The sequence below is a fragment of the Phocoena phocoena genome, chromosome 6 (assembly GCF_963924675.1).
Source record: "Phocoena phocoena chromosome 6, mPhoPho1.1, whole genome shotgun sequence".
Classification (NCBI taxonomy): domain Eukaryota; kingdom Metazoa; phylum Chordata; class Mammalia; order Artiodactyla; family Phocoenidae; genus Phocoena; species Phocoena phocoena.
Genome location: NC_089224.1, coordinates 93,557,985 through 93,571,047, shown reverse-complemented (window position 1 = coordinate 93,571,047; position 13,063 = coordinate 93,557,985). Strand labels below are relative to the sequence as shown.

Here is a 13,063-nt window from a genome sequence, read left to right as displayed (position 1 = left end):
AAGTTTACTATCAGTGGAGTCCCTTTAGATTTTAGGATATGTATTCTCCAGATGGTAGGGGATCATAATGTCAGTTTCCTACGGTGGGCAAGTCAAGCTACATAAATGAGATAACTTTGCAAGTACAAGAATAGATTCCCCATCTAATGGTAGCAGCTGCTACCCGATAAAAGCTGACACCCGAAACCAGCTGACTGCCCCACTGAAATATGGGCCCAGTACTGTCAGCCCTTATAATTTTTCAAAACAAGACTCTTTTTGGGTTGGGTATGAAATTTCCTAATTTTTAAATGATGACAACTAATTACACACATACACACACACACAACCACCTTACCATACAGGCCAACTAAAACATGTAAAAGGGCCCAATCTTAGCTTGTGACCTTTGCCATACAGAATGTTTGCACTTAGATTATAAGAAGCTGTACTTAGTATAGGCAAACTTTTTAAAAAATAGAATTCTATTTTGCAAAAGACAATTCATCCAAAATAGCTGTTTTCAGTACCCGTTTACCCCCCCCCCCAACCCCTCACCTATTTTCTAGGACTGTTACTCTCATGGCTGAGATGGCCCAGGAGCATGCCACAGAGATTCCCAATCCCCATGGCCAAAGTCTAGAGGAAAAACAGGTTGGGGTGCTTTGTCCAATCAAAACATTCCCTGAAGGCAAACTTGTTTGAGCTCTATTGACTTGTTCCTGTTCACAGCATTTGAGCAATTTTGGCATCGAGTATTCAAAAAGCATACTGTGTTGTCACTAAGCCAGAAATTCAGTAGCTTAAATGAGTTATTTTCTACTAGGGAAACTTGAAAATGCCAAAGAGTCAAAAATGTTTAACTTGTTCCCACAGCTTCAGAAGGTACAAGAAGTACCAAAGAAAGAAACCTCAGAAATCATTAGTCCCACCCCTTCACTTTACCAGTAAAGAAACTAAAATTCAGAAAGGTCAAATGATTTCTCCAAGGTTATATAGGAAGTTGGTCAGCAAATTGGGACAGAACCCAGATTACCTGACTACAGTCAGGTCCTCTTTCTATAAAACTAGATGGTAGTGAAATCAGAAGCTAGGAGAGAAGAAAATCTGAAGAGGTTAGTTAAGATGGGCCCTGTGCACCCCTCTCCTGCTTTTTAAATTCACATTTGGCTTTTCAGAATCATTTCACATTTCATAGTACTTTTTTCTCTTTTCATGTGACTTAACCAACCCAAATCACTATCTACTGAAAGTTGACATCCTTGCAAAGAGGGGTGAATGACAAAAAGTATCTTTTTCCTAGCTGCCAACCCATCAAAGTTGCAGCTACTAATCAATGCTGCACCAGTTTACACCCCAGGTTTTTAATGAGGGACTAATGTGACTAAATTTCCTACTAACCAATGCTGTGGTAGTTTACACCCCCGGTTTTTAATAAGGGACAATTGTGACTAAATTTCCTAGTAATCAATGTTGTGGTAGTTTACACCCCAGGTTTTTGATAAGGGACAACTGTGACTAAATCCCACCCCCCCACCTTACTATACTTCCAAGAGTTACTCTGCAGAATGAAATCCCCGATGCCTGATGAGGCCAGAATTACTTTTGAACGTCTTCTCGCATTCGTTGCATTCGTATTCTCTCCTTCCGGTATGAATTTTCAGGTGTTCTACAAGGATTGAGCTTCGACTAAAGGTTGCTCCACAGTAGTTACATTCATAGGGTTTCTCTCCAGTATGAATTCGATGATGTTCGTTAAGAGATGAACTCTGACTAAAGGATTTCCCACAGTCCTTACATTTATAAGGCTTTACGCCCGTATGAATTCTCTGATGACGGCTAAGGAGCGAATGGGTAGGGAAGGCTTTCTCACACTGGGTACACTTGTAAGGTTTTTCTCCTGAATGAAGTCTCTGATGATAAATCACAGACGTAAAATGGCTAAAAGTCATCCCGCAATCATTACACAAATACGGCTTTTCTCCAGTATGAATCCTCTGATGTCGGGTAAGGCAAGAATTCTGTCTGAAGGCTTTCCCACACTCACCACACTTATAGGGTTTCTCTCCGGTATGAATTCTCTGATGTTTGGAAAGGGATGAGCTATGACTGAAGGATTTTCCACAGTTGTTACACGTGTAGGGTTTTTCTCCAGTATGAATTCGCTGATGCTGAATAAGAGATGAACTGTCACTGAAGGGCCTCCCACATTCTTTACATTTATAGGGTTTCTCTCCAGTGTGGACTCTCTGATGTTTAATGAGGTGGGCACTCAGGGTGAAAGATTTTCCACAATCATCACACTTAAAGGGCTTTTCTCCACTGTGGGTTCGGTGGTGTGGTGTGAGTGATGAGCTGTCACTGAAGGCTTTTCCACACTCATTGCACATATATGGTTTCTCCCCAGTGTGAATTCTCCTATGTTTGGTCAGTGAGGCGCTATAGCCAAAGGCTTTTCCACATTTGCTGCATTTATGGGTTTTTTCTCCAGTCTCAGTTCCCTCGTCTTTATCTACGGCTGCATCTTGACCTAAATCTTTCCAACATTTTTCGCATGCAGAGGAGTTTTTTCTCTTACTAAGGGATGAGTTTTGAGTAAAGGCTACCCCACAGTTACTGCACTTCTGGGACTTTTCCCCCAAGTGGATTTTCTGATGTTTCTGATGTTCAGTCAGAGATGAAGAGTGACTTAAGGCTTTCCTGCCTTCATTACATTTTCGTGGTTTTTCTCCACTGTGTTCCTTGCGGTTTGGGACAAGGTCTGAATGAAAACTGAAGGGTTTCTTGCCTTCGTTATACCTCCGAGATTTCTTCCTTAAGTAGACTCTGAGATGTTTAATTAGGTCTGAAGGTGGTTTGAAGTTATTTCCAAAAGGGCTCTTTTCTGAGTCAAATTCCTCACCCTTATTGCCTCTCCCATGAGTTTTCTTTTGTGTGATTGCTACTTGTGAATGTTCCCTATCACTACGACACTCCTCTAGTCTGCCATGTTTCCAGGATTCTCCTGTCAAGTCACAATCACCACTCATTAGATACCTTTCTATTATTTTATCTAAAGTCGATTCTTCCATAAGAACATCTTGATTTCCACCAGATTCCTTCAATTCACCGCTAAGTTCACACTCTAAAAGAAATAACAAATAGAATATTTCCTGTTTGCAATAAAGGAAGCTGCTGCATTTGGGACTAAAATAGGAATAGAGACAGTAGACTGTAAGGAACAGGGCATGGACAATTCTCAGAGTCTCATAAAACAGGGAAGGGAAAAGTGACATGAGGGAACTGGCGAAACTTAGAGCTTAGGAAAAATACTGAGGAAGATGAAAGGTTTGTGCTTTATAGTTAGAGATGCAAGTTCTCACCCTCATTTCAAATTTCTATAATAGGTTCAAACTTATTCCTCTTACCATCCAATCTATTCTCTTTCCAAATAATAATGATAGTGCAATCATTTATTGAATAATTACCAAATGCCAGGTCCCATACCAAACACTTTACTTGTATTTCACTTAATTTTCACAATAACCCTATGAAGTAGGTCCTATTATTATCCCTGTTTTATGGATGTGACAACTAGGCACAAAGAGTGTAAGCAGCTTTCCCAAGGTCACATGTACTATAAGTGGTAGAGCCAGACTTTTAACCCAGTCTGACACCAAAGCCCACACTTTTGACCCTTATACCATACTGCCTCTCCTCAAAGCAGCCAAATAGCACTAAGTTTATAGACAATGTTAATCACATCACAGATATTCAACAACACCTATGCTAGACTTTCAAAGGTTACAACAATCTGGCCCTACCAACTTTATGAATACTCTAACCAGGCATCCATTTAGTGTCCCTACTACACGACCGCATCTTAATACTTCATACTGCCTAGAATTCAATCTCTGTGCACCTTCACTATCACAAACACAGAAATCTGATAGGGCCTAGGGTACGAGTCCCACAATCTCCAACACCACCCTCTTGAGATATGTGCTCCTCTCAGAACCCTGAATTCCTTTATTAACCACATCATTCATCCTGGCTCTTAGTTATGAGATTCTAGTGTCACTTTCATAAGACCGTTTTTTTAACCAGATAACTATAAAATACGAAACCCTGGATGGCTCTCAAGACTTGACAGTCACCAACATTCCATCCAGACTAAGGAAGACCTGGAAGCTTAGGGGGCCACATGAGCCACAGTCATGACCGCATCAGCAAACACCAGAAGCATCTGGGAGGCCAGGGTAATGCTGGTGGCACATGTCACCACAGGGTCAATTTCAACAAATATCACCCAGGGTTACTCTGGGAAAGTTGGTACGAGGCATTACCACTTAGCAAGGAACTAGAGCTTCTGCCCCAATGTCAACCTGGATAAACTGTGGACCTTGGTCAGTGAGCAGATACGCTAAATGCTGCCAAAAACAAGACTGGAGCTGCTCCTATCACTAATGTGGAGCAATCGGGCTACTACAAAGTTCTGGGGAAGAGAGAGCTCCTAAAGCAGCCTGTCATTCTGAAGGCCAAATTCTTCAGCAGAAGAGCTGAGAAGATTGGCAGGGAGCGGGGGTGGGAGGGGGCACTGTCCTGGCAGCCTGAAGCTACATGGAGGGAGGTTCATTAAATGCTAACGAGTGCTTTTCAAAAAATAAAGAAATAAAATAAGACATGAAATCCTATTACCCAGAAGTTAACCATTATTAAAAATTGTGTTTTTTCTTCTGGAAATTTTTCTGTACATTGCAGAATAGAATATCTATGTATAATATGTAGGGTTACTTTTTTTAATTCATAATCCATTCCCATCTCATTGGTTAATTCTTCACGATTTTAATCACATAATAATCCCTCATATCAATATATTACTATTTCGTTATTTCCTTATGGCATGTTTATCAAATGATTAATATTTCCTCAGAACTAAGTCATAAAAGTGGAATCACTGAACCAAAGGGTAGAAGAATTCTATCACCACATAATACATGATGATAAGTACCTGACTACTCATCTATGGTCAAATGCTTTTTCTCTAAACCTTTGCAAATTTGATTCATAATAAATAGTACTGTTCCTTAAATGTAAATTACATTGTTGACCAGTGATTTGGAATACTTTTTTCATGTTAACAGCTATTTAAATTTTATTTTTGTCAGTTATTTTGGTTTGCTATCTGCTGAAGTTCCTTGATCATTTTTCTAACATATTCAGTGTTCCTTACTGATTTGCACGAGCTTTTTATAAATCATAGCCCTTGATTCTGGCTTTGTCAAAACCTTTTTCTCCATTCCGTTGTAAATGACTTTTAAAGTAAGTTGTACATCTAAATGATGCTTCTTTTACATAAGCATCTTGCGGGGAGAGGCAGTATTTATACCAATGCTGCTAGATTTTACTCAAAACATTTTTAGAATCCATTTTCAAAATAACTCTCCCCAATGTACTTAAACATAGAAAGACAACTGCCGTCCTTTATTTGTGTAACTATGCTGGAAACAGCCAATAGGCTGACTAAAACGAATGGTTAATAAGATGGAATAGAGCAAAGTAAATTATTGGTTTTTTCCTTAAACCAAGGTATTGATATATAAGTAATAATTTAATTTTTAAAAATACAAACTTAATATGTTTATTATTAAAGTGTAAGGAAGAGAAGAATAAAGAAAAAATGTAATCCCTCAATGATAACCAGGGTTAACATGTTCTCCAGAAAGTAAATCCCATATGTGTCTATACATTTAAACATATACATGTATGTGTACATTTTTTTCCTTTTAACAAATTGATTATACTATACATGCCGTCCATTGAATGAACTCTTTCTTCTCCAAGACTCAATTCAATTGTTAATTAAGCCCTTGCTCCTGTATCTTCCCACTGCTCCTTAGACATGCCATCGTTATGACATACATCCCATTACCAACACGTTTAGTTCTGATGTCTGCATCTATGGCATCCATGGGAACGTGCCTCTCAAGAGCTCCTCCTCTGGGGTGCTTACCCAACAGCCCCCCGCTGCTGCTCAATGACCACCACAGCATCACACCAAGGTCACTTTCCCACGGGTGCTCCCAGTCAATGACAAGTATGGCAGGGATACTAGGCCCATTTCCGTGAGGCATATGACTGTGATAGGTAACTCTTGGTGGGAAGACTCTTTTTTGGCTTTGCCAAGACTTCCTCAACCTGCACTTCATTCTAAGACTTGTCCTACCCAGCCTTCCCTCCTTCCCTCTCTCGTCACAGGTGTCAGACCTGCATCATGCTCTGAACAGCAGTCCCAGCCTCTTCCAGTCCCCTCCCTGCTTTCCTTCCCTGGAATTCTCCCCAGTAAGTCTCTGACCTGGCTAATCGTATCTGGGCACCTGCTTCTCGAGGACCCAAACTAACAGCCTCCCCTGTTAAAATGAACATTCCAGGAAGGCAAGGTGGATATTCTAATCATCTTTCTATGTTAGCACCTAGCCCACCCAACATTTCCAAAATTCTTCCAAATGGTTTGGTAAAGCAACTACTTCAACTTCCTCCTCCACTTTTCACCAACTCACCTGGTCTGGAGCCTCTTGAGGCTTGTTTTTGCAGCAGCCGTGGTAGTCCAGCCCACTTTAGCTGGGAAATCAAATCTAACTTGGAAACTGGAAAGCCTGCTCATAGAGAAAAGAATAGAAAATGGCTGTTTTTGCCTAGAACAAAGACATTCCAACATTCACAGCTTCTGGTTCTCCAGGGAAGAAAAGATGCTGCCAAAGAGACTTCAATACTGGCATTTGAGGAGAACATCAGGGAAGGTATGGCCTTGGCAACAGCAAAATGATGCTCAACATTTTTAGCTCAATGAAGCAAAGACTCTTTCTTGGAGAAAACACTGTAGAAAAGTACATTTTTAGGACCCATTTTTAGGATTAGTCACATCACCCCTGTAAGCCCAGCCAAAACAGTTAATAGCACTTATCTTTCAATAAGAATGGACAAAAAGATACCCAACTTAGATGCTAGATTATGAGAAGATGTCTTTACCCAGAAATTCTAGGTTCCTATAGTTCTCCAGCAGCACTTCTTTATATATCTCCTTCTGAGAAGGCTCCAGTGCCCTCCACTCTCCTCTGGAAAAGGTCACAGCTACATCCTTGAGTGTCATGGATTCCTAGAACACCAAAGACAGCCTTTTTGCATTGGGTTATTCCCAAACAGATCCTAAGAATTCAGAGAAGTAGTTAGGATATAAAGTACTAGTTTTGATGGTATTCAAGTTTTTGAGAATTCCAAAGCAAACTTCAAGGTGGCTGTTATACATCTATTACAAGTGACACAAAACAAGATTATGAAACAATCCCTGCCTTTGCCATTTAGTTCCTGGTGTGAAATGCTGTACAAGGATTCTCTGGAATGTCTAACACTGATCAAATTCACCCTAACACACTGATTTCTAGGATTAACAGAAAATATTAAATGAACGATACAAATTACATTCCCAAACCCAGAATCTGCAGAATTTATATAAGCTCTACAGGCAATAATTAAACATGTAAGAGTAACATCAGTGACTATATTCTAAACTGTAATTTCTAGCTGGCTCTAAGTAGCAATTATTTTCTATCACAATCAAACAAGGATCTGTATTCGATGACAAACTCACACTTACAATTACTCCAAATTACAAATGAGCACAATTAATCATTAAAACACACTTTCCATAGCATCCTCTACAGCATGACATTTTGAGAGGCAGTACAGCAGAGCGACTATTACCACTTGGAGAAGCTTCCTGTGGCTCCTATAACAAGTTACCACAACTCTGGTGGCTTAAGACAACAGAAATTTATCCTCCCAAATTCTGGAGGCCAGAAGTCTGAAATCCAGGTGTTGTGGGAACTGCACGCCCTTCAGAGGCTCTGAGGGAGAGTCCATTCCTTGCCTCTTCCAGCTTCCTTGGCTGTCAGCATTCCGTGGTGTTCCTTGGTTTGCGGCCTTATCACTCCAATCGCCATGTCCCTTTCTCCTGTTCCTGTGTTCAAGCTCTCTCTGTCTAAGTACACTTGTGATGGCATTTAGGGCCCACCCATATAATCCAGAGTTATTTCCTCATTTCAAATCCCTATTTTATCACATCTGCAAAGACCTTTCTTCCAAATAAAGTAACATTCTCAGGTTCCAGGGATTAGGAAGTGGACATATTTCAGGGGGCCATTATCAGCCTACCAGAGCACTATTATTTACCATTGTGAATAAGAATTTTTTTTCCTGACTGATAATTATTGGTATACAGGAAACTTACTGATTTGTAACCAGCTACTTTTCTCAGCTATTGTATGAGTTTCAGTACATGTTCAGTTGATTCTCTGAGGTTTTCCAAAAAGACTACATTATCTGTAAGTAATATACACTTGCTTCTTTCATATCTGTACTTACCTCATTTCCTTCTTCTAGCACTGTATTGGCTAGAATACTCAGAAAATACTCATTAATAGCAGTAAGGTAAGACATCCTTATCTTCTTACTTTTTATTGTGAGGACTGCTTTTAATTTTCCAACATTATCCACCTGGAGAATTTTCTTACCGTGTTCATGAAATATAATTCTATTTCCACCTGACCAATTTTATCAGGAATAACTGTTGAATTTTAATAAATATTTTTGTTTTTAATTAGAGTCAGACATGATCAATTCTGGTAACTGAAGTAAAATAGCATATGAAGAATGAGCTCTAAGAACGTGAAGACTGTGAGAAAAAGGAGACTGTCTTAATTTTTCCAGCATCTTTATACCAGCCAGGAGGAACTCAGTGAGTATCTACTTAAGAATGAAAACCTGTAACCATATATGGTGACGTATGTTAACTAGACTTACTGTGGTGGTTATTTCACAATATATACAAATATCGAATCATTACATCGTATACCTGAAACTAATACAATGTTGTAAGTCAATCAGACCTCAATTAACAAATTAACTTAAAAAGAATGAAAATTTACGGTTAAAAAAAAATGAATGAATGAAAACCAGTGAAAGGAAGCTTACCTGGGACTCAGTATTTGGAGGAACAGAAACTGTTTTATCTTCTTCAGGGTTCTCCTCTTGGGAAATAACAGAATCTTGAGAGATCATATCTAGGAAGGGGGGAAGAAAAACAGTCCAACCTTTTAAATGAGCTCCTCAGACTAGAAATTATTATATATGTCACTCTGGAGAAAAAGGTCAGAAAAAACAGAAAAAAAGTTTTCCCTACGCTTTGAAGACACAGAGGACAGCCAAAGATACAGTTTCCTATTAAAATCCAAGCTTCCCCCCCACCTCATAAAATATCCTTTCAATTTATAAGCTCACAAAATCTGATTTCATTCATTCCATATACCCACTGTTTCAATGTATTTAGTTTTCATAATAATCTTTGAAATATTTATAAGGTATATTAAGATGAAATAACACATCTGTTTTATGTAGTAATGTGTTTTCTTCATAGTCCTTGCACAGTGGCTTGAGCAAGAATCACTTATTAAATGAAAGTGCTCTTTTAGGGAGTTTAGTTTCATATCTTGAGGAGATCTCTCCCACTTCCTCCCTCCATCTATTAATCTCACCTTCCTTTTCTTCAAGCACTTGGGTCAACTCCTCCACTAGGGTCACTACTTCCTCACTACTCTCAGGATGTTGTGACCTGACCCAAACCTTAATCTCCCCTGGCAAAACGGTCAGGAATTGCTCAAACACCAAAAGCTCGAGAATCTGTTGTTTCGTGTGGATGTCTGGTCTCAGCCACTGAATGCAGAGCTCCCACAGTTGATTCAGGGCTTTTCTGGGTCCAGCCTCTTCGGAGTAACAAAACCACCTGAACCTCCGTCTGAAAAACTCTGGGTCAGCAGTGTCTCCTCTTAGGAGAGCTTCTTGATCCTCAGAGGTCTCCATTCTTAGCACCTTGTTTTGTTCACTTGAGACCAAAGTGTGAGGATCTGGGAAGATGGCTGTCATCTCGTTCAGGCTACTCCGGCTTGCAATGTGTATCACCAGGAGGAATTCAGTCCCCTTTAGACTTTGAGTGTCAACACAGGCCACCAAAAGGCACTCTCCAGCAAAATATCAAGTGTTCCAAGGATCCACTTTATGGTCTTGCAGAAACTGTCAAGAAATATAAGTTATGAAATAAATGAAACAAATTGTGACTCCTAAAAAACACTGTTCTTAGTTTGGTTCTGATACACACACACAAACACAAACACACACACACACACAAACACATTCTCAGAGGCCTAGAACCGCCCTACTATATTAAAAGAATAATTTTCTCTGTAGGTGAAAAGCTGAGAAGTTACTTGAGGGTAATTAAAGGTACCCTTCAAGAAAACAGTTTCTTCAGACTAAATATTCCTCATCAGCAATACATATCAGAAAAGGCTCACTGCTACAAGAGGATCCAAACCTATTCCACTCCTGCCCTCTCTCAATGAATGGCCACACAATTTCCCACCAGCTGCTCAACTGAGAAACCTGACTTCATATTTGACTCTCAAAGTTCTCACAAAATCAATAACCAAGTTCTGGTGGCTTTATTTCATAAGAACCTCTCCATTCTCTCCTACTGAAACTACCTAAGTACAGCCTTCTTCAATTCAGTCTCACCCCAAAGCCTAAGGATTCCTTCTAATATGCAAGATATGGTCCTATCACTCCCCAACTGCCTCAAGATAAAAAACACTGAAGCTACAAGTGATGGTCTAGAAACCCTGCCCTGATGACCTCACCTCCAGCTCTAGCTGCCCCTGATGGACACTGCAGCCGTAAGAAGGTATCTCTCCATTTCCAGAAACTCTAACTCCTTCCGCCTTTGCACTACAGCCATTCCCTCTACTTGGAATGCTGCCTTCTTTTCCTCTCCTACCAAGCTTACTCATTAAAACTTGACTCCTTTCCACTGTCACCTCTTGTATGAGGCTTTCTCTGATCCCCAAGTACTTTTCTACACAGAGCCTGTGTTGCACGCATTTTCTCATTCCACAAATAACTGACCATATACAATGACCTGAGAGCGGGACACAAAGGAGACAGGCATGGGCGGTCAGACAGGGCCCCCACCCTCACAGAGCACCCAAGAAATGACAATACAGTCTGAGATGTGCTTCACTCCAGCAAGTGAGGACAGTGTCCTCCAACTGCAACTATCGTACCAATAATTACCCACCTCCGAGCACAAAGGCCGCCACACAGTATGCATGACGTCATTTATTCCTCCGCCAAATATTAGGCGCCCACCACGTACCTGGCGCCGCGCTGGACACCTGAGACTCTGCAGTGGCTAAGAAAGGCACCTGTCACGATCTCCAGGGAGCTTACAATAAAGGCTCTGCGAAAATGTGACGCAGGCAAAAAGAAGTTCTCAAACGACGGGGGTGCGGGGGGGAATTTGCCCCGCAGGGGACGTTTGGCAATGTCTGAAGACATTTTGGCTATCACGACTAAGGAGGAGGGATGCTACGGGTACCTAATGAGTGGAGCCAGAAAGGCTGCCTAACAACCCGTAATACACGGGACAGTCCCCTACCCCCATGCTCACATAATGAATTTTCCCGCCCAAAATACCAAAGTAGCGAAGTTGCAAGACCATGGGCGCAGGGAAGCGATGGAAGAAAGCTCCATCCAGCAGCGCGCCCACCTCCCGCAGAAGCTGCGCCGTTGGGTGTGCACAGCGAGACTGCCCTCGGCCCCCACCCTGCCCAAGGTGCGCCCTCGGAGCCGGCGACCTGGCCGCAGCCCCCAAATTAAGGGCCCGGGGCTACCACTACCTGCGTCAGGACCCGCAGCCATGACCCACGCCACTGCAACAAGCTTCTAGAAACTGGTCCTGCAGGAGCTGCGCGCGCAAGCCCCACCGGCGGGGGGCTCACTGCGCCTGCGCAGGGGCGCAGAACTACGATTCCCGGGATGCGCCTGTCCCGCTTTGCGAAAGTCCCGTGCTTTCCATAGGCTACCAGCCCGGCCTGTTGCGCATGGTCTTTGGGAAGCGCTGGTGGTCTCAGCTGCGGAATTATTGCTGCGCCAGAGGCCTCAAGGCCTAGAGCCGTCTCAGGTTTTCAGATCTGTGATGTTCTGTTACCTTGGTAACCTCAAACCGTTCCTCCCCTCTTCCTTACCCTTCTCCGAAATCCAGGCTGCAAAAACCCACCGCAGAAGCATATTAGTGATGCATTCACTGCAAGCCATAATTAATGCCGCAACTTGAATTAAACAAATATTAATTTTATGGCTTACACACCTGCCACCATAATGGTTCAAACCACCATCGTGTCTCGCCTGGATTATTGCAATAGCTTCTTGATTTCACTTTTCTTTTCTTGTCTCTTCACGTTACAGCCAGAGAGATGATTAAAAAACGAAAAACACATTATGGACTTCCTCTACTGAAAACCCGCTAAAGCCTTCCAATTTCACCGAGGGTAGAAATTCTAATTTTTACAGTGGGCTACAAGGCCGATGGAATCTGGCCACTCATAACCTTCCTGACCTCTACCCCCATTTCCCTGCTCTAGTCACAGTGGTCTCCTTGCTCTCCCTCTCCCTCCAACCTGCCTGGCACGTATGGCTGACTTGCTGCCTGCCTAGGTATCCTGTATGGCTCACGTTCCCATCCTTTCATATCTTCTCAGTGAAGTTCTGTCACTTCTCTGCTTAAAGTGGAATCCCATCGCCACTCCTATTTCCCCTTTCAACATATATCATTTTCTTACTTGATTACTGCTTATTGTCTGTTTTTTTCACTAGACTATCAATTCCACAAGGATAAGGATTTTTATCTGGTTTGTTCCATGGAAATACACTCTCCAGGCCCTGGCATGTAGTAGGTGCTCAACAGATATTTGTTGAATATGCGAATGGTACTTGCAGGGATTACTGGGGGAATAGCAAAAAGGGCTGACGAATTCCAGAAGGATTGTCGGGGAGTGTCCTATAATAAGTGACTTTTGGAGCGGTGCCCTTGGGAGAGAAAAGCATTCTAGACTGAAGGAGCAGGGTGAGTCAAGGCTCTGAGACTTTAAAGGAACAGAACAAGCTCAACTAAGTGAACCCCTGCACTCATCTCACAGACAGCAAGGCAAGCCGAGGA

General features: G+C 41.8%; 1 protein-coding gene across 1 annotated transcript; it reads right to left on the bottom strand.

Annotated features, from left to right (window-relative positions):
• Positions 1-1,535: 1,535 nt before the first annotated feature.
• On the bottom strand, positions 1,536-11,781 carry ZNF483 (zinc finger protein 483). Its single transcript, XM_065878355.1, has 6 exons — positions 11,745-11,781; positions 9,549-10,083; positions 8,989-9,077; positions 6,988-7,114; positions 6,519-6,614; positions 1,536-3,103 (listed from the first exon to the last, which is right to left on the bottom strand). Exons 2-6 carry the CDS (start codon positions 9,934-9,936, stop codon positions 1,536-1,538), a joined length of 2,268 nt encoding a protein of 755 aa, XP_065734427.1. The 5' UTR covers positions 9,937-10,083; positions 11,745-11,781.
• Between the last annotated feature and the right edge of the window lie 1,282 nt (positions 11,782-13,063).